The 18,365-nt window shown below is 35.5% G+C and overlaps 3 protein-coding genes across 6 annotated transcripts; 2 read left to right on the top strand and 1 right to left on the bottom strand.

Annotated features, from left to right (window-relative positions):
• Nucleotides 1–532: 532 nt before the first annotated feature.
• Nucleotides 533–3,474, top strand: LOC109177366 (ABC transporter I family member 1). Of its 3 annotated transcripts, none has more exons than XM_019326719.1 (2): nt 533–627; nt 2,563–3,474. In XM_019326719.1, exon 2 carries the CDS (start codon nt 2,582–2,584, stop codon nt 3,269–3,271), a length of 690 nt encoding a protein of 229 aa, XP_019182264.1. In that variant the 5' UTR covers nt 533–627; nt 2,563–2,581; the 3' UTR covers nt 3,272–3,474. The 3 variants fall into 3 exon arrangements, with proteins under 3 accessions (XP_019182264.1, XP_019182265.1, XP_019182263.1); XM_019326720.1 differs by lacking the exon at nt 533–627 and adding an exon at nt 746–984; XM_019326718.1 differs by lacking the exon at nt 533–627 and adding an exon at nt 814–926.
• A 1,049-nt stretch (nt 3,475–4,523) lies between these two features.
• On the bottom strand, nt 4,524–6,893 carry LOC109177365 (ribosomal RNA small subunit methyltransferase-like). Its single transcript, XM_019326717.1, has 2 exons — nt 6,472–6,893; nt 4,524–5,474 (listed from the first exon to the last, which is right to left on the bottom strand). The coding sequence occupies exons 1-2, from the start codon at nt 6,793–6,795 to the stop codon at nt 4,731–4,733; spliced, it is 1,068 nt and encodes a 355-aa protein (XP_019182262.1). The 5' UTR covers nt 6,796–6,893; the 3' UTR covers nt 4,524–4,730.
• Nucleotides 6,894–11,143: 4,250 nt separating this feature from the next.
• Nucleotides 11,144–16,411, top strand: LOC109177362 (DEAD-box ATP-dependent RNA helicase 53-like). Of its 2 annotated transcripts, XM_019326714.1 has the most exons (9): nt 11,145–11,619; nt 12,143–12,270; nt 12,450–12,861; nt 12,973–13,071; nt 13,181–13,405; nt 14,047–14,208; nt 15,144–15,312; nt 15,367–15,650; nt 15,955–16,411. In XM_019326714.1, the coding sequence occupies exons 1-8, from the start codon at nt 11,263–11,265 to the stop codon at nt 15,621–15,623; spliced, it is 1,809 nt and encodes a 602-aa protein (XP_019182259.1). In that variant the 5' UTR covers nt 11,145–11,262; the 3' UTR covers nt 15,624–15,650; nt 15,955–16,411. The 2 variants fall into 2 exon arrangements, with proteins under 2 accessions (XP_019182258.1, XP_019182259.1); XM_019326713.1 differs by having other exon boundaries at nt 11,144–11,619; nt 15,144–15,650.
• The last annotated feature ends 1,954 nt before the right edge of the window (nt 16,412–18,365 follow it).

The raw sequence follows: 18,365 nt of genomic DNA on the forward strand, positions 1-18,365 counted from the left end.
ATAGGATCTTGATAGTAATTTATCATTCTTCATCTCATTTGGGATGATTCCTTCTGATCTTCTTCCCCTTATTAAGCTCCATGTAGAAATAAATATCTTCATCCCTAAATCAATTTCTACCCTAAATAAATAAATATTTACCTACAGTATTTTTTTAAATAGCTTTTTAAGTTAGATTTGGGTGCACAGCCCCTAGAGAAGTAGCAGGGAAGCAGCAGTAATAAGAAATTATCATTAGGATCCTATTTATAATAGTCAATTGACATAATTTTTAACAAAGAATTAAATTGTGTAAAACCATCACAATCGCTGATTAAATTGAGCATAAAAAATTATTTAAGACTAAATTAAATAAAATCACTATAATCAAAAGTTATATTAAGTATTAACTAAAAAAAAAATATTACGGACTATTATCTACTGAAAATAACATAACTCCGCAGTCCGCACCCTACAAATGAACATTAAAATTTAGATAGAATAAATATTACTCCGTATAAAATAATTCCTTATATCCACGATATAATTTGGGCATTCTAGTAAACCAAATCCGACGTCAACGCTACAGGAGCCATCGCTGTGGCTGACACCTCACTCCTCAGTCCTCACGACTCACGAGTGATCAAGGTAGGCGTGTTTCAGTAGAAAAGTTGAGTAATTGCTATAATTGAGGGATTAATTAAGCAATGTTAATTCGGGATTAGAGATTTTAAAACCAAAGGCAAGAACACAAATTAATTGTGTCATTTGCCTTCACCCAAAAACCTGTAAGATGGGAGAGTGAGTTTGCAGTTCAGCATTCACCATCTGCAATTACTCTACTACTTCAATTCAATTGGAGATCTCTATTTCCAGTTGAATTTTTCTTACCCTAACCACCCAGCAGCATCACCTTTATAGTGTTTGATGAAATGCCTATGTGAGAAGTAGCATTTCTTTACAAACAGTATTTTGAAGTAGAAAATATCTTGTAGATTGTCAGAGGTACAAGGCATTTATGTTCATATGTGTATTATGCTATTATTAACTTGATATGTGCTCACAAAACATTATATGAGATTGTTCTTTAGCTTTTCTGTGCAAGTATGCTCACTTTAGTATTTATAGTGGAGAGTTGAAGGATAACAAAATGCTCATTGTTTAATTTGAAATTTACTGTACTGTAATTTTATCCCTTGGATTGCAATATTGCTCTACAAATAAAATGGAATAGCAAGTATTGGACTATTGAACACTCTCCTGATGCAAAATAATTGAACAAAGCCCAAATCAATGAATTCAGCTTCCGCCATGCTTTTATAATTCACTATAATGTTGGGTGGTTGGTTTTTGTTATGGAGCTGAACTACATAATATATAATACAGTATTTCAGTCATTTATCAAATTTTTTTATGTAATGAATAATTTAGTAAAGTTGAATATTACTCCAAACCCAGAGATTAGAAAGATGAGCATTATAATTTATAATAAAATCAAGAATGGCCCTTGAACTGTGATATTACTCCAAACCTCAGTTTGTAAGTTAGCTGCAGTAACATCTGTTTGAGATATATACTTATATTAGTACTCTCTCTGTTAGACCATTTTGTCAGTTTGTATACAATTTAAAGATTAAATTAGCATTTTGTTGGCCCTTATGTTAACTTTTTTACATTTATACTTTTTTTTTTTGGTATTAAATAGAGTTAATAAAATCAGTTTATTATAATGACCAATGACTGGATAGTTAAGACAATTAACATTTTAATAAGGGAGGATTAAACCCTTATTGGAATATACTCAGTATTCCACAAATGCACTTTTCTCAACCCAATTTGACAGGTTCTTTTTGCCAAATGGTTGAGGGATATGTCATGGATGAGTGCTATTGTAGTGACTATTTTATGTTTTTTTCTTTTTGTTTATTTTTATCATTCATTAGGTCTGTTATTGCTTTTAATTTGTGAGTTATGGTTACTTGAACTTTGTCGAATTTTGTTTTTGTTACTAGGGTTGTCAATTTTTTTTCATAATGATTGACAAATTATGGATTGAAAAAACCCAAAATTCATCCTGAATACTAAACCGGACTAAATGTACTTTTAGATTTTCCATTGGTCTGTTGAGTACAAAACTGTATTTTGGAGTTAAAGTATTTTTTTAGATTGTTAGAGGTAGAAGGCATTTATGTTGTTAAGCTTTATTTTCAGTAATGACTTGATTTGATAGTAACTGTATCTATTTGTGGGGCATCTTGGGTTATTATTTGATTGATTAATACTGAACTTTACCTATAAACTCCTAATAACTGTTTCAAGTTTGGACTTATCTGCTTGATTTGTGCTTTCTAAAGAGTAAACTACAGGAGTTTATCAAAATAAGGTCAAAGAAGATTTCCAGAAGCTAGCTGAAATGTCAAATGTATTTAACTTGATATGAGCATATTTCATGGAGCTCATGTAAAAGCCTTTATCATAAAATCACTTGTTTAAGCCTATATTTATTAAGTGTTCAAAGTGCTTGACCTATAATTGTTTGAGTAACCATCTTCTCCAGGACCACTGATATTTCTTTGCTTTCAGATATTATTCACAACTACTTATGTCCTTACGTAGACCACCACTTCCTCGGCTTCTCCTTAAGAATGTAGCTTGCATGAGAAACGCCCAGCAAATCCTCCGCCATGTAAATGTTTCTCTCCACGACGGTGGTGCCCTTGTACTCACAGGCGCTAATGGCTCGGGAAAAACTACCTTTTTGCGCATGTTAGCCGGTTTTGCAAAACCGTCGGCTGGTGAGATACTCTGGAATGGTCACGACATCACTAGCTCGGGAGTTTTCGAACAGTACAAACTTCAGCTCAATTGGCTCTCTCTCAAGGATGCTGTGAAGGAGAAGTTCACAGTCCTGGACAATGTTCAATGGTTTGAAGTTCTCGAAGGCAAGCAGGGGAAGTCTTTGCCCGCACTAGAACTCGTGGGGCTCGGGAGATTAGCAAACGAGAAGTCGAGAATGCTTTCCATGGGACAAAGGAAGAGGTTACAACTCGCCAGGATGTTGGCGATTGATCGGCCTATTTGGTTGCTTGATGAGCCTTCGGTGGCGCTGGATGATGATGGCGTGAAATTGCTCGAAACCATTATTGCTGAGCATAGAAAGAAAGGCGGCATTGTCATTGTGGCCACACATCTACCGATTACAATTGAGGATGCCATGCATTTGAGGTTACCTCCAAGGTTCCCTCGAAGAATGACATTGGTGGACATGCTTGATCGAGGCGGATTGGAGTAATACTATAACATCAATTGCCTTTAGCTGTGATGTGAAGGTACCTAAGTTTTTTTCTTCTTCTTTTAAATATAGATACAAGAGTGTAGGAAGAAAATTGCTACGTTGAGGTGGATTGCAATATAAACTTAAGCTATTCTTTGCTTTTTGGGTGAGTTCTCCAATTGAAATCTCTTTTCCTGTCTTAATAAGTGTAATTTTGAGTTTTTAATGGGTAGTGTTGAATAGGTGTCAAATTTTGTTATTGTTAGCCAATAGCTTATTGTATATGCGTGTATTAGTGTGTTACGAGTTGCTTTTACTTGATAGTTGATTATATTTGTGAACTGACCAATTAATTACATCAATTGTTTGTATAAACATATTCGGTGACATATGTTGAGGAAATTAAGTAAAAAAAAAAATTAACTTTGTCAAAAAATTAAAAAGTTACCAAAAGTTTAGAACTCTTCAAAAGTCGCCAAATGCACCTCATATTTTGGTTAGATTTAAAAGTTGATATTTGAATTATTGAAACCTGTAGCACTTGATCCGCTAGCCCCGGATTGAAGAGGACAATAGAAAAAGGGATGAGGAAATTTTCGTCCTCAGTGGTGTTAAGACCAACATTGTGGAGCACAGTAAAAATTCAAAATGACAAGTAAAAACTTAATTTTAAAGGGTGATGTTTCCAAGAACAAATATCATTTAAAATGTTTTAAATGTGGCAATGTATATATATATATATATATATATATATATATATATATAGGTTTAAATGTGGACAATATTTTTCTTATAGATTCACCATTACGTATGTAAAAATGTACCACACAATGTTTAGAAATACCCAACTACAAAATGCAACATACCAAAAAATGTAAGCATTTATGCGTACCTAATGGTGAGTGACCTAGGAAGCACTGTTCGTACGAGAACCTAACCCATATATATATATATGTGTGTGTGTGTAACAATGATAACAATTTTTTTAAAATTGTTTTTTGAATTTGAACATTTTAAAATATAAGAAAAAATTATTTCGTATCGTTTTCTAATTTCCATTTTTAAAAAATTTGAAAAAAAAAATCAATTATTAGAATCCAAATGTTTCATCATAATTTATCCTCCTAAATACTTTGTCGGGTCGGGGTGTGAGGGCCCTTAGGGTTGGGGTTCAACCTTTTGGAAGAATAATTTATAAACACCTATGAGATTCAAGAGTCTGGCACAGTAAGCAAGCGACAGATCATTTCACCACAATAGACCAGACCAGGATTGCAATTACAGACAACAGATGCGCACATAAACTAAGACGGTGATAATATATAATAACTATAATCTTACAAAACCTTGAGTAATGAACCAAAATTGAATTGGAAGACCAAAATGGATGAATGCCAACCAGCTGCTTGAGCTAAGAAATATGCATCCAGTCGAGCCTCGCACAAACAAATACTCCGTATGTATAGATATAAAATGCCTAAGAAAAGTGAATTCCAGCCTTGTTGAACAAAGAAAGTAGGTGCATGAAATCTACTTGCGTGAGTTTGGAAGACCTCTTATCTTCAAACTTCCCTTGCTTCAACACTGACACAACTTTTTCTTTGAAATCTGATCCTTTAGCATCACCATCATCCATATCCATCTCATTCTCATCATCCCCATCGTCGATGTCCATACTCATGTCTCCAAGCGTATCTCCTAAGGCTGATACAGCCAAAGACATGTCTGTGGTGTCCTCTAAAGATCCATTCTCGGGTACCTGCAATGCTTGCAGAGTTTTGTAGTTCTTCTCTAGCAACGAAAGCACCGTCTTTTGTCTAAAAATTGCACCTAGAGTTTTGTTCTTCCTATTGAAGCAGATTCGAACTAAACCATCCCACTCCTTGAAGTTCAGGTTTTGAAACGGCTTCATTGGCTCAATTCTGACTACTGAAGAATCAACCTTGGGTGGAGGTCTGAAATTGTTTCTTCCTACCTTCAGAAGATGGGAGACTCGAGCTAACAGTTGAGTGTTGACAGAAAGGCGGCAATAAAGAGTATCGCCGGGCTGAGCAACAAGCCTCATGGCGAATTCCCTTTGGAACATAATAACTGCAGCCCTGAATAGTGGCCTATGAGACAGTAATTTGAAAGTAAGAGGAGACGAGATTTGGTATGGGATATTTGCCACGCAGATGTCAAAGTATGGAAGATCACACTTGAGAACATCCCCTTGTATAATCTGGACCATAACAGTGCAAAAGGCAAACATTCAGATTCAGCAGAGACATCGTTTCTTTGAAATGTAAATATTTCATTCCGACTATTGACAAGTTTATCAAATAAACCTTACAGCAAAGGAGGCAGTAGCTTCAAATAAAGTAAGGCATAGCATATTAATGTTTACACAAAAAGAAATTGTTACTACAAGACTACATGAGTGGAAGTGAAATGACTATGGTTATTCATATGAAATAATTTAATTCCCAGTCTTTTAGGTATTGGCCCGGTAACATAATTAGCTTATCAGCTAATTTTGGCTTGTCTCACCACTATTAGTTGTTTGACTTGGACATTTAGTTAAAAAAGCAATATGAATGTTTGATTGATTAACTTTTTGTAAAAGCTTATTGCAGCAAAAAGCTAAAATTCAAAAAGCTGCTCAAAGCAGTTTTTTCGTTCAGCTTTTTGAAAAAGTCATTTTGCATATAATCAAGATCAACTATCCGCTAATTTACCAAACATCTTTCTACAATCAACTAATGCTATCAACTAGTCAAACCCACTAATCCAACCATCTAATGCTATCAACTACTCTAACCCACTAACCTAATCAGCTAGCAGTTATTTACCAAACACACCGAAAAGTTTTCATTGGGTAGTAATATATCCCACAGTTTTATACACCCCAAAACAGGAAAGACTTTCTAAGATAGAAGACTTCATGGCCTCATGTCTTAACCCCTGTGTTTACTAGTGCCCTAACAAATCTTTCTTGGTGAGACTTGTGGAGAGAAGATGAATAAGCAAAAAGTATAGGCATTTACAATAAGAAATGATTAACAAGAGAAATGTTAAACACTTAAACTCCACTAGTTCCTAATTGACAGCTTGTTGTAGATTAACAATCTCCTCATTCCAACTATAGACAGAAATGAATTAATAGCTTTCTCATTCATAATGATTTAAGTATACAGTTACAAAATGAGTAGAATTTGCAGTTGAATAAGAGAAATTACCTTTAGCTTACTAGGCGGAGTTCCTTGAAATCTCCGTTGCAACTCGAGAACCATACGAGGGTCAAGCTCGACAGCTATGACGGACTTTCCGGCTTCTAGAAGCTTCTTAGTCAAGTTACCAGTACCTGGACCGATTTCGAGGATGACATCGGTCGGTTTGATGCCAGATTTCTCGACGATTGTGTCAACTAACATAGGATTTTTCAGTATGTGCTGACCTTTGGACTTGTGAAATTGAATTCCGCCCTGGTAGTGAGGGTTTGCGCCGCCAGCTCCGGCGGAGCCACGGTGAGTTTTTTCTTTGCGTATCTTCCCTCCTGCCATGGTGAATTCTACGCTCTGTGGAGAAAACCCTACGAAGGTTACGAGCAGCTTTTAGCTTTCGGCTTTCTGAGATAACCAAATGAGGAGAGTTGAGTTTATTCAATAGTTGCTTCGACCTTGATCACCGTAACATACATCCTCATAAATTTAATAAGAGCAAATACCAATTTTAGTCCAATGAGTATTAGCAAAATGACAATTTTAGTTCACATATTTAATTCCTATCAATTTTCATCCACGACTATTGTTTTAGTACCAATTTTCATCCATGACTATTTTTTTAACGCCAAAATTCATCACGTTGGTAACCCCTCCGTTTAAGACATACCGAAATCTAAAAATTTTAAGGGTATTTTCGTCCTTTTCAATTTAAGATCCCAATTTGAGCATGAATAAAGGGATTCAAGCCCTAAGATCGATCTCAATTCGCAATTCTCTTTCTCATCCTACCTTAATTTGAGGAGGAGAATTGCAAATATGTGATCGATCTTAGGGCTTAAATCTCTTTATTTATATTCAAATTGGGATCTTAATTTGAAAAAGACGAAGATACCCTTAATAATTTTATATTTCAGCATGTCTTAAACGAATAGGTGACCGGCGTGATGAATTTTGATATTAAAACAATAGTCTTGGATGAAAATTGACACTAAAACAATAGTCGTGGATGAAAATTGGTAGAAATCAAACTTGTGGACCAAAACTATCATTTTACTAATACTCGTGGGACTAAAATTGGTATTTGCTCATTTAATAATGTATAATATTCGAACTCATAAAATATGTTATCTTATATCAAAAAAATTTATTATTTTCATATAAAGTATATTATTCTAATTTATAAATGAATGCTATGGATTAATGCTATGTGAGAGTTAAATAAATGATTTGGCCTGGTTATTTCTGTGTGTTGATAGACTGAAATGGAGAAAATGTATGCATATTACAAGGAGAAGAGAATTTAAATTTCATATTAGCTGTTGTTTCACTTTAATTAAAATTTTCTTGTGCATTTAAAACATTTATAACTACTGGATACTTATTCTTCTTTTACAAAAGGAAAAAGGGTCAAATTGGTCTAAGAGCATCCACATTTGTGGATAATTTGGAGTTATTTCAGAATTAATTTTCCCCACCCAAGATAATAGTTAATGTGGAGAAAAGTTATTTAAGAAATAATTCTCCTACAAGTAAATGGAGAATTCAGAAATGGTGGGACCCACCACAAAAAGTGAAATAATGCACCACTGGTGGCTGTCACCATAGAGCACAACGCGCGTCAGGCGCGCCTCTCGGAAAGCCTGACAGTCATATTTTTTAAAAAAAAAAAAATTAATTTTCCTTTTTTTTTTTCCCTTTTTTTCTCTCCCCTCTCATCTTCTCTTTCCTAATCGCTCTTACATTATCCCCCAATTCTCCCTAACTAATATGGATGCTCTAAGTATGGATAGTATAATTGGCCCCCTAAGTGAAAAAAAAAAAAAAAAGTTTCATTCAAATCTCTAAAATCAGTAAAAAAAAAATGTTTAATTAAGTCCAAATTAACTTGTTTATCAAGTTAAATATATACGGTGTTAACACGTATCTTTTTTTTTTTTTTTTTTTTATTAAAAATTATGAATAAGGGTCAAATATGCCATCAAACTGCACACAATAATGCAATTAGATCACTGAACTTAAAAAAGCTACAATTAGATCCCTGAACCAACTAATTTTATGCAATTAGTCTTATTTGTAGGTTTTCCAAGTTGTTAGCAGGTCACCCCTTTTCAATATATATTTTTTTTAAAAAAAATATATTATTTAAATTTTATTTATTTTTTTTAAAAATATCGTCTCTGCCGGAGCGAAGAGACCCTTTTTGTCTCCGGCCATGGAGACGTCTCTGGCCGGAGACGAAGAGACTCTTCGTCTCCTGCCATGGAGACGAAGAAGTTATCTCCGTCTCCATGGCCGGAGACGAAGAAGGCGGAGGCGGTATCTTTTTTTTTTTTTTTTTTAATTAAATAATTATTTTAAATAAAAAATTTTAAAATATATTTTAAAATAGAAGTGACATGCTAATTACCTGAAAAACCTACAAATTGGACTAATTGAATATAATTGGTTAGTTCAGGGACCCAATTGTATTTTTTTTTTTTTTTAATTCGGTGGCCTAATTACATTATTGATTGCAATTCGATGGCCTATTTGACCCTTAGGAATTACAAATATTATTTTTTAAAAATAGCCACCGGCTGTCCGGCAGTAGTTGTCTTCTTCACGGACAACCACGTCCATCTAAGGAAGACGACCATGACCGTCTTCTAGATCTGGAACGAGGGCGATGGCTATGGCCGCCGCCCTTGTTCCAGAGGGCTATGGTTGTCCGTCTAGAACGAGGACGGCGGTCGTGGCTGTCCTCTCAGCCACGACTGTCTCTGAAGAAGACAACCACCGGCTGTCCGGCGCGGATAGCTGGTGGTTGTTATATATATATATGTGTGTGTTTGTGTGTGAGTGAAAGAGAGAGAGAGAGAGATTTTTAATAAATAAAATAAAAATGACACGTGTCAACACCCCATAGATTGAACCGGATAAACAAGTCAATTTGAACTTAATTGTATAATTTTACCGGTTTAAGAAACTTGAATGATTTTTTTTTTTTTTTTTTTTTTTACTTAGGGACCCAATTGCAGTATTTAGTTGACTTAAGGGGGCCAATTTTTACCCTCAACACAAAACGGAATAACTTTGTTTCGGTTATTGAGGATTGTATTAAAGTTACTGAATAAAGTTTAAGTTTATTTCTTTTGGCTGAGGTTTGGGAATAGTTATATTGTTCATTCCAAACTCTTGCTACAAGAACTTAATTGTCCAGTCATCAGTGACTAATCTCTCCCTTGTTGAAAGCTCCATTCAATTAAAAATAATTTATGCATCGTAGCAGGGATGACTACGTCACAGTAAACACATATTTCAACCACCAATCAAGCAAACAACTTTATACTGCCTTTGAAATGTATTCTCTCTTATGTGAAGACATTGGAACAAATGAAATTTTGTTATTTTGGAGCTTCCACTCATTATCAATGAAATGTGTAGGTATGCACATGTAATTTATCATTTGCACATATGTCCAAGTATTAGTAGTGATACTGACACTTTGACTACTACTCCTAAAAACTTATTCAATTTACCCTCTCATAACAAAAAAAAAAAAAAAATCTTGAAAATGTCCATACTGATAGTCTATCTTTATAGAATTTTAAACCCAGGGCTGCAAACTAAAACAAACTTCATAAAATCTTGACCCTCAACAATCCTAAAAGGCAGTTCATCCACAATAATCATTTTAGCTAAGGCTCTCCTTATCAGCTCTTGATCAAATACCCAGGTTCCCCACACGCCTTCAATGCCTTCACTATTTTCAATTCCAGCAGAAGTAGGGGCATGTTGGAAGGTAAGAAGTGACTGTATTGTATCCTTAGAGTGGTGGTTTTTAAGGCAACATAAGATGTGATGTTTCAAATAAGAAGTCCTATGTTTTTTGGACTTGTATGCAGACAACTTTTGCACGATATGAGCATTTGTCTTTGATAACAATGCTCTCATTGCTTTTTATTTTTTCAAAGTGATCCCATACATGAGATATGATCTCAACCTCTTTCATTTTCTTTGGAACATATGGGGACATAGGCTGCTGAGATGTATTTGTCTCTACAGCTTGGGCTTCCACCTCAAGTTGACTTCCAAACACGCCACTAATACTTTCCAAAGAATGAGAGAAGTCAGAGAACGAGAGAACTCAGAGAATTGGAGAAGAGTCTAGAAGAGAGGAAATGATGCGATTGGGCAAATGAGAGTCTTAGTAGGCCAGGGGACAATATATACTTAGACTATACGGCATATACACATATATAAACCCTAATCCTATATCGGATTTTTCGACTAGTCAAGTGAGATTTTATACACCCAAATTGAATTCAAATACCCAGCATTTATTTTTCGACAAATCAGGTACAAATACCCATTAGATATTGTTATCGAATTTCGAATTGATTGAAAGTCTAATTTTTTTCGAATAATGCTCACCCCTACTCTTATCCCTATTTAAAATTAATCTTAATTCTTTAAATAAGATAAAGATAGTATGATTAGTTTCACTCACATCAGACCAACCATTACTTCTTGGCTACAAAATGAACTCCCATTTACTATTATTGTATACTTTTGCTACACAAGGAAACTCGAGTTACTCCACAACTTGGAAATTGCGGGAGTTTCATATTACATGTCATGGTGTAACTCTACTGCTACAAAGTACAAGTTATAAAGCATTGGTATAGAGAGAAAATATCTAAACCGTCAAATGGTACAAAAGCATCTAGCGTATATATTATCTGTAAACCCTAATTAAACCCTCTCTATCTCTCTAAAAACTCAAACACTTCCGGATCACTAGGGTTCCACTCTTTCTCACAGATAATGGGTAGCCTCTTCCTGAGGAAATCATCGTCGTCGCCGGCCCCGAAAAGGTTCGCCCTCGCCGCCCTATCCAATCTATTCCATTCATCGTCGTCCGCGACCGAGAAGCTCGTTTCTGGGAATGTACCTCAATTTCATGAGCTAACTCCAATCCCAAAGCCGTCTATCATCGGGAAATCTTCGTCGCTTCGACAGATAGTAAGGGGTTTCCACGCCTCTCGGCCGTTGGCGGCGGGGTATGCTGTTGCGGATTTGCCTGACGATGACGAAGGCCTCGAAATCGCGAAGCTCGGTATCCCTCAGGAGATCGTATCTGCTTTAGCTCAGAAGGGAATCACCAAGCTCTTCCCCATTCAGGTGTTTAAGAAATAAAAAAAAAATATTGACATTTGCCTTTTCTTTTTGGGTTTTTAATTCAAGGGAAGATATAGTTTTGTTATGCTTAAAATGTGCCTCTGGAATTATGTATTCCAATTTTGAGAGTTTAATGGGGCACTTGTACCCTTGTACCCTTGTAATTATGATTGATAATGTTCAAATTCTGAAACCAAGAGAAGCAGAAGATGGAATCCAATTTGTTTGTGCATTGTTTTTTTTAAAAAAATTATTTTCAAATGTAATGACTATCAAGGATCATAAATTATGTGGGATATCTTTTTTTTTTTTTTAAAAATCTTTACTACTAAATTAATGTTGTGTAATATAAAGTATAATCTTTTCTATTTTTTTTTTTGCTTGCATTTTTATTTATTTAGTACTTTTTAGTACTGTAGTAGTTGGTAGCTTTCTATGTTCCAAGAGAATGAAAGGCTTTTTTGTTGTCAATAATAATTAATCTTCAATCTTTTTTTTTTTTTTTTTTTTTTTAATTATTTTGTAGAAAGCAGTTCTGGAACCAGCAATGCAAGGATCTGACATGATAGGTCGAGCTAGGACAGGAACAGGGAAGACTTTAGCTTTTGGAATTCCTATCATGGATAAGATTATTCGTTACAATGAGAAACACGGGTATGCTAATTTGCCTTCCCTCATTCAGTTTAATACACATATATATATTAGGTATTGGTAGCATCAAAGAATCAAAGTTTGGTTAGGGCAATTACTCTCTGTATATACTCACCTTTTGGTGATTCTATGTTGACACATTGGAAATTTATTAGAAATTTGTATCATTCTCAATAATGCAGGAGGGGAAGAAACCCTTTAGCACTGATCTTGGCTCCTACTAGAGAGCTTGCCAAACAAGTGGATAAAGAATTCTATGAGTCTGCCCCTAATTTGGATACATTGTGTGTTTATGGTGGTGTTCCCATTGGAAGACAAATGGGTCAGCTGGAGAGGGGGGTTGACGTGGTTGTTGGGACACCTGGTCGGATTATTGATCTGATTAGAAGGGGTGCCTTGAATTTAGCAGAAATTCAGTTTGTTGTTCTAGATGAAGCTGATCAGATGCTTAATGTTGGTTTTGCTGAGGATGTTGAAACAATTCTAGAAAATGTGCCAAGGAAGCGACAGACAATGATGTTTTCAGCTACAATGCCAAATTGGATTATGAAACTTACCCAGAAGTTCTTAAGAAATCCAGTTCACATCGATCTTGTGGGTATCTGTGTTCCTTAGATGCAGTTTTTTTAGCATAGAATTTTAAATATATGCCTTAATATGTTTAAAGTTCCCCCTCTGAATCACTAGCTTATTTATTTGTTGTAGGTTGGAGATTCAGATCAGAAATTAGCTGATGGAATTTCCCTGTATTCAATTGCTTGTCAGATGCACTCGAGACCAGCAATTCTTGGCCCTCTAATAACAGTATGAAACCTTAATTATGACCACCTGATTTTTGGCACAATTTATGCACCTATCTATGTCTCTTCAAGATTAAAAAAAACTGATAAGAACGTTCTGTGTGTATTTTTAGGAGCATGCTAAAGGAGGGAAATGCATTGTTTTCACTCAAACAAAACGTGATGCTGATAGGTTAGCAAATGCCATGCAAAGAAGCCACAGATGCGAAGCATTGCATGGAGATATCTCACAGAACCAGAGGGAGAGAACACTATCAGGCTTCAGACAAGGTCACTTCAATATATTGGTTGCCACTGATGTTGCTGCTCGTGGTCTTGATGTACCTAATGTTGATCTGGTCAGTCTACTTCCTGAGTTTAACATGTCACAGAATAACGTACTTATGAAAATATGAAGAATCTTATACCATGAAGTATGGAAGATAGATCTTATTGACAGCTAAAACTATGCAATTTCTTCACACAGCTCTTATCTCAGGGCATAATTATTTACTTGGTATATTTTCCCAGAAAAAAATTTCTTTTGGAATTGGGCTGGCAACCGATATGGCATTAAAAATGCTAATGTGGCCCATTCATCAAAATGCTATATTCCATTTATTGTGAATTCATGTTAAATGTAGGATCATGTGAACATCAGCACTGGCCAGTTGTCTTTTAGAAATCATTTTATGTTACACTAACATATTTCTTTAAGCGTTATTTTATGCCAATTGCTTTTGTGATATACTTAAGATGCATAAAAGTGTTATATTGTGCTTACAATAACAATAATTTAAGAAGTAGATGGATGAAATTGGTAACCTAGTTTTCAATAGATTTTTATTTTTATTTGTAATAAAGCATGTAAAAGTAGGGATCTATCTTAGGTTCTGCTAGGAAGGTTCTTGTGTTGGTTAGCATTTGAGTCTGTGGGTATTCACTTGCAGTCTACTATTTCTTATTGCATGCAAGTCATGTTAGATAATTTAATGCTCAGGTGGTGCATTATGAACTTCCAAACTCCTCAGAGATCTTTGTTCATCGATCTGGTCGAACAGGACGTGCTGGTAAGAAAGGTTCTGCGATTCTCATCTATTCAGCACAACAGTTGAGAGATGTGAAAGGCATTGAACGTGATGTAGGATGCAGATTTGTTGAGGTATGAATGTGAACCTCCTTTTTAAATTGAATTATGTTGCCACTTCTATGTATATTTTTGTCATTTTTACACTGTTACTATGAATAATTGAAGAATCTTTTTTAATTGATTTAATACTAGAACTTTGCTCTGAGATAACCAGTTTCAAGTTAAGATACACTGTTACTCAAGTCAGGGTTAGAATTTGTTGCTAACTTTTGATAAAAGCACATGAGTTTAAAAGTGTTCATTATGATTGATTGTGGTGTTAGTAAGATTGTTAGTGTTGGAATCTAATTTTGAAAACAGAATTTATTGACAGACACTTCCCTTTTGTGCTAAACCTTATGTGTTCTGTAAGTGTCTGAATTTTGATTTCAATGGCTGAAAAATTCAGGATTAGGTTCTTTTTGTCTGGACGACTTCTACAAGCTCATGATTTTGCATATGCCCTTTAATGTTTTACACGTATTCCATTTGCTGAACTTCTTGTTAGCTCTATATAGTTTGAACCCACGCAGATACCTTCAAGAACAATATATGCTTCTCTATGTATTCAGTTATGCCAGATATGTAACTTCTCATAAAAATGTCAATGTTGTTAATACTGTTGCCTTGTCAGGCGGATGGGATTTTGCAATTTTTAATGAAGTTGGATGGTATTTTTAGGCATATAGATCTTATTTTTAAGATAAAGAAGAAGAAAGTGCTCATGATGTTTTTAAGATTTGTATGTTATGCCCCGATTTTGCATCGAAGTAATTTTTGTTAACAGGGACAATTGCTTGCACTTATTTGAATGTTGATTTATATTTGCTGCTAGTATAGATTTGTGTGTATACTTTTGATTGATTTTGGTGGTGTGTACAACGTGAAACCTGTTAAGCAAGGTTGTTTCTCTTTCCATATCAATTATGTCAGCCTCATTAACTATTGTTTGTATATGCTAACAATAGCTTCCAAGAATAGAAGTAGATGCTGGAACAACAGACATGATCGACGATATGGATGTTGGTGGTAGTTATTTTGGCTCTAATAGGGGCATGGGAGGTGGGCGTTTTGGTGGTGGCTATGGTGGGTTTGGTGGATCTGGTTCAGGCCGATCAAGCGGTGGTTTTGGTGGGGGCCGATCGGGTGGCAGTTTTGGTGGAGGCCGATCGGGTGGCAGTTTTGGTGGAGGCCGATCGGGTGGCGGTTTTGGTGGAGGCCGATCTGGTGGCGGCTTTGGTGGAGGCCGATCTGGTGGTGGCTTTGGTGGAGGCCAGAGTAGTTCAAGGCGTTCAGATGGGTTTGGGAGCTATGATGGATCTGATCGTGCTGGTAGTTTTGGAAGGACTCAGAGTTCAAATCGCTCAGGTGGTTTTGGAGACTTTGGTTCAGGTCGCCCCAGTGGATTTGGTTTTTTTGGAGATGACAACAAGAGCAGAAATTCTTGAAGGAAAAATTTCTAACTCTGTTCTGTGGTAAGTACCGTTTGTGGAGAGGTTGAATCATGGTACCCCTTGGTTTTTGCAAATACTTAACCACTAAGGTTAGCTTTTTAGAATTTGTTCTTAATGCATGATTACATTGAATATCTTTTCTCCATTATGGAAACATTGATAACTATGAGAATATGCCCGACTTTAGAATTTGTTCTTTGTTCACTGGGGGGTGAGGGGTGGGGTGCTTATTTGGTCTTTTTATAGACTATTAAACTAATATGTTACTTCCTTTAAAAAATGAGGCTTATGGGGCATGATGGTCATGATTTGTTTTGTGCAACAGGTAGTAAAGTTACAGAGTGAGTCAGCGTTCGGGATTGACAATTATGAGATGCTAGGATAGGAAGAATATAATGTCGATTTCAGCTCTCTGTGCTCTACTTTTTGATAGGTGCATGTCAATGGAAGGCTGAAATAACATGCTATATGTATATTGCTTTGCAATAACTGCATCATTGCACGGAGACAACACAACGTTAGGAAGTTTCAAGAATCTGTGTAATATTTTTATATACCTTTTATTGTTCATATATGTTATTTCAAGCTCAAAGTCAATTTAGGTTGTACAACCTGGAGTGGATATGGTGGCCAATATATTTTGTACCTTTTTAAGTTTAAAATTTTGTATTAGCATTTGGTGCTACGAGCAATATTGCTGTCTTGTTTTAATACCTAGTTATGTGCTTTGAGTATATGTATGTTTTGCTACACTTGAGGAAAATAGAGATTGAATCAGCCAATATTCCTAGTTAACATTGTGTTTGAAAAAGCTCGTGTATCTTGAAATCAATTTAACACTAAGGATTCTACTTGATTTTATATTACGAGACAATTTCGCTGTTTAATTAAATCAATTTAATCAACTTATAAATAACGAAATTGAAAGTATAAATAAAATAAAGACACAGTAGAATTGTTACGCAGTCCCACGTCTGTCCAATCCACTAGATGTTCACTACAGAGTATTACAAGAGGTAACTACATACGGCTCACATCCTTTACCACTACAACTTTTCTACAACACCTATTCAGGACTGAACCGTGCATGTCATAACCATCTTTGGTGTATCGCTTCAGCTGTCACAGGTACTAACTTGAAGTACAGAATTAAATCACAAATATAACATAATCAATATTAAAGCAGTAATATAGAAAGCTTGCGTATGTGATCAGAATTTCAGAATTGGCAACTTCCTCTTTCGTTTTCCCTTCCTTATATACTGTACGTAATTTCCATTCAGAATTGGCAACTTCCTCTTTCGTTTTCCCTTCCTGATATACTGTACGTAATTTCCATTTCACCAAGCCTTGATTGTAGCTTTCATATGTGGCTTGAATTCTTCTCAACCACATCTTCTTTAACTTGAGATCTTCAGACTTGCTCCACCACACATTTTAGCTTGGTCCAAAATACTAATTACAACTCATACTAATTAACATTACATATTAATAAAATAAACTAATAAATTAGCCAATCTAATGTGTACTATTTTGTACACTTACAATCTCCCCCTTTAGCAATTTATTTGGTAAAACAATAGTATCATTATACTTTGGGAAAAAGAAATGAATATTTTATTAACATCCCATAGTATACGTACTGAACATATAAAGAAAATTAAATATGCAATTTTAAATCTTTTAGAACCAGACCAAAGCTTATTTGTGTGTGAGATTTTATTTTGGACCTTAGTTGGTGTTGACTCACATACTTCATCCAATCAATAAATAGTGACTCATGCACGAAAAAGTGTTGTATCAAACATACCATATATGTCACGCGTTCCATACTGTAATTTGAATTACTCCCCCTAACTTGGAGCTTTCCTTTCTTCATATGCATTCCAATTAGAACCAATTCATACTATGCAGTCAACATACCAAAAATACCAAGACATTCATACTTAATTCATTCATAGTCATACCAAAAATATTTATAGTCATACTAAATTATTAATAACATCCGAATCAAGGATTAACATCCATACCAAAGTATACCAAAAACCAAACAAACTTACCAACCATCACACATCCAAAACAAACAAACTTACCAACCATCCACACATCCAAAACAATTCACATACTCCCCCTTTGTTTTTGCCAAATAAATGACAAACAAACCGGTGAACATCATACTAGTGGATTGGATTAATTTGCAGACGGGGTGCCCGACCTAGATTCATCGCTCTCAGAAATAGAACCAGTGCCAGCGCCAATATTAGATCGAATCCGAGCATAGATAGCCTCCATTCTGGCTATTTCTTCCAATTGAGCACCCAACAGCTTTTCTAAGCCATCAATGGTTATTTGTTGAGAAGCAACCGATGTGCGAATTTGAGCAATTGACGCTTGAAGAGTGAGAACAATTTGACGGCGATCCATGAGCGTCTGAGGTTCCTTGAACACTGCCGTAGGACGGGGATTTGGAGCTGAAGTAGTGTCAGCCGATGATGCAGGGGCAGGCACAGGGGGCGTGGCAGTTGGTACGTCGGGAGTGATCATGAGCGTAGCTCTATCATCATAGTGATCCTTATGGGTTAAACGATCATCATATTTATAGACTGAGTCATTAGCAATCACCACCTCATCTTTGTAGGGCTTGAACCCATGTTCCTATAGAATCCCGAAAATTAGACTAGGAAACGGAAGATGTACCTTAGGTTCCCTATGTCGCACAAATTGAGCGAGATGACC

This window comes from Ipomoea nil, unplaced genomic scaffold, assembly GCF_001879475.1.
Source record: "Ipomoea nil cultivar Tokyo-kokei standard unplaced genomic scaffold, Asagao_1.1 scaffold0804, whole genome shotgun sequence".
Classification (NCBI taxonomy): domain Eukaryota; kingdom Viridiplantae; phylum Streptophyta; class Magnoliopsida; order Solanales; family Convolvulaceae; genus Ipomoea; species Ipomoea nil.

Bases quoted from the DNA above. Each gene is read 5' to 3' on its own strand.
- LOC109177366 (XM_019326718.1), top strand. From the start codon at position 907: ATGAAATGCCTATGTGAGAA. The intron at 927-2,562 runs GTAGCATTTCTT...CTTTGCTTTCAG, and splicing joins ATGAAATGCCTATGTGAGAA to ATATTATTCACAACTACTTA.
- LOC109177365 (XM_019326717.1), bottom strand. From the start codon at position 6,795: ATGGCAGGAGGGAAGATACGCAAAGAAAAAACTCACCGTGGCTCCGCC. The intron at 5,475-6,471 runs GTAATTTCTCTT...GTTATGGTCCAG, and splicing joins CTCCGCCTAGTAAGCTAAAG to ATTATACAAGGGGATGTTCT.
- LOC109177362 (XM_019326713.1), top strand. From the start codon at position 11,263: ATGGGTAGCCTCTTCCTGAGGAAATCATCGTCGTCGCCGGCCCCGAAA. The intron at 13,072-13,180 runs GTATGAAACCTT...GTGTATTTTTAG, and splicing joins TTCTTGGCCCTCTAATAACA to GAGCATGCTAAAGGAGGGAA. The intron at 14,209-15,143 runs GTATGAATGTGA...TGCTAACAATAG, and splicing joins TAGGATGCAGATTTGTTGAG to CTTCCAAGAATAGAAGTAGA.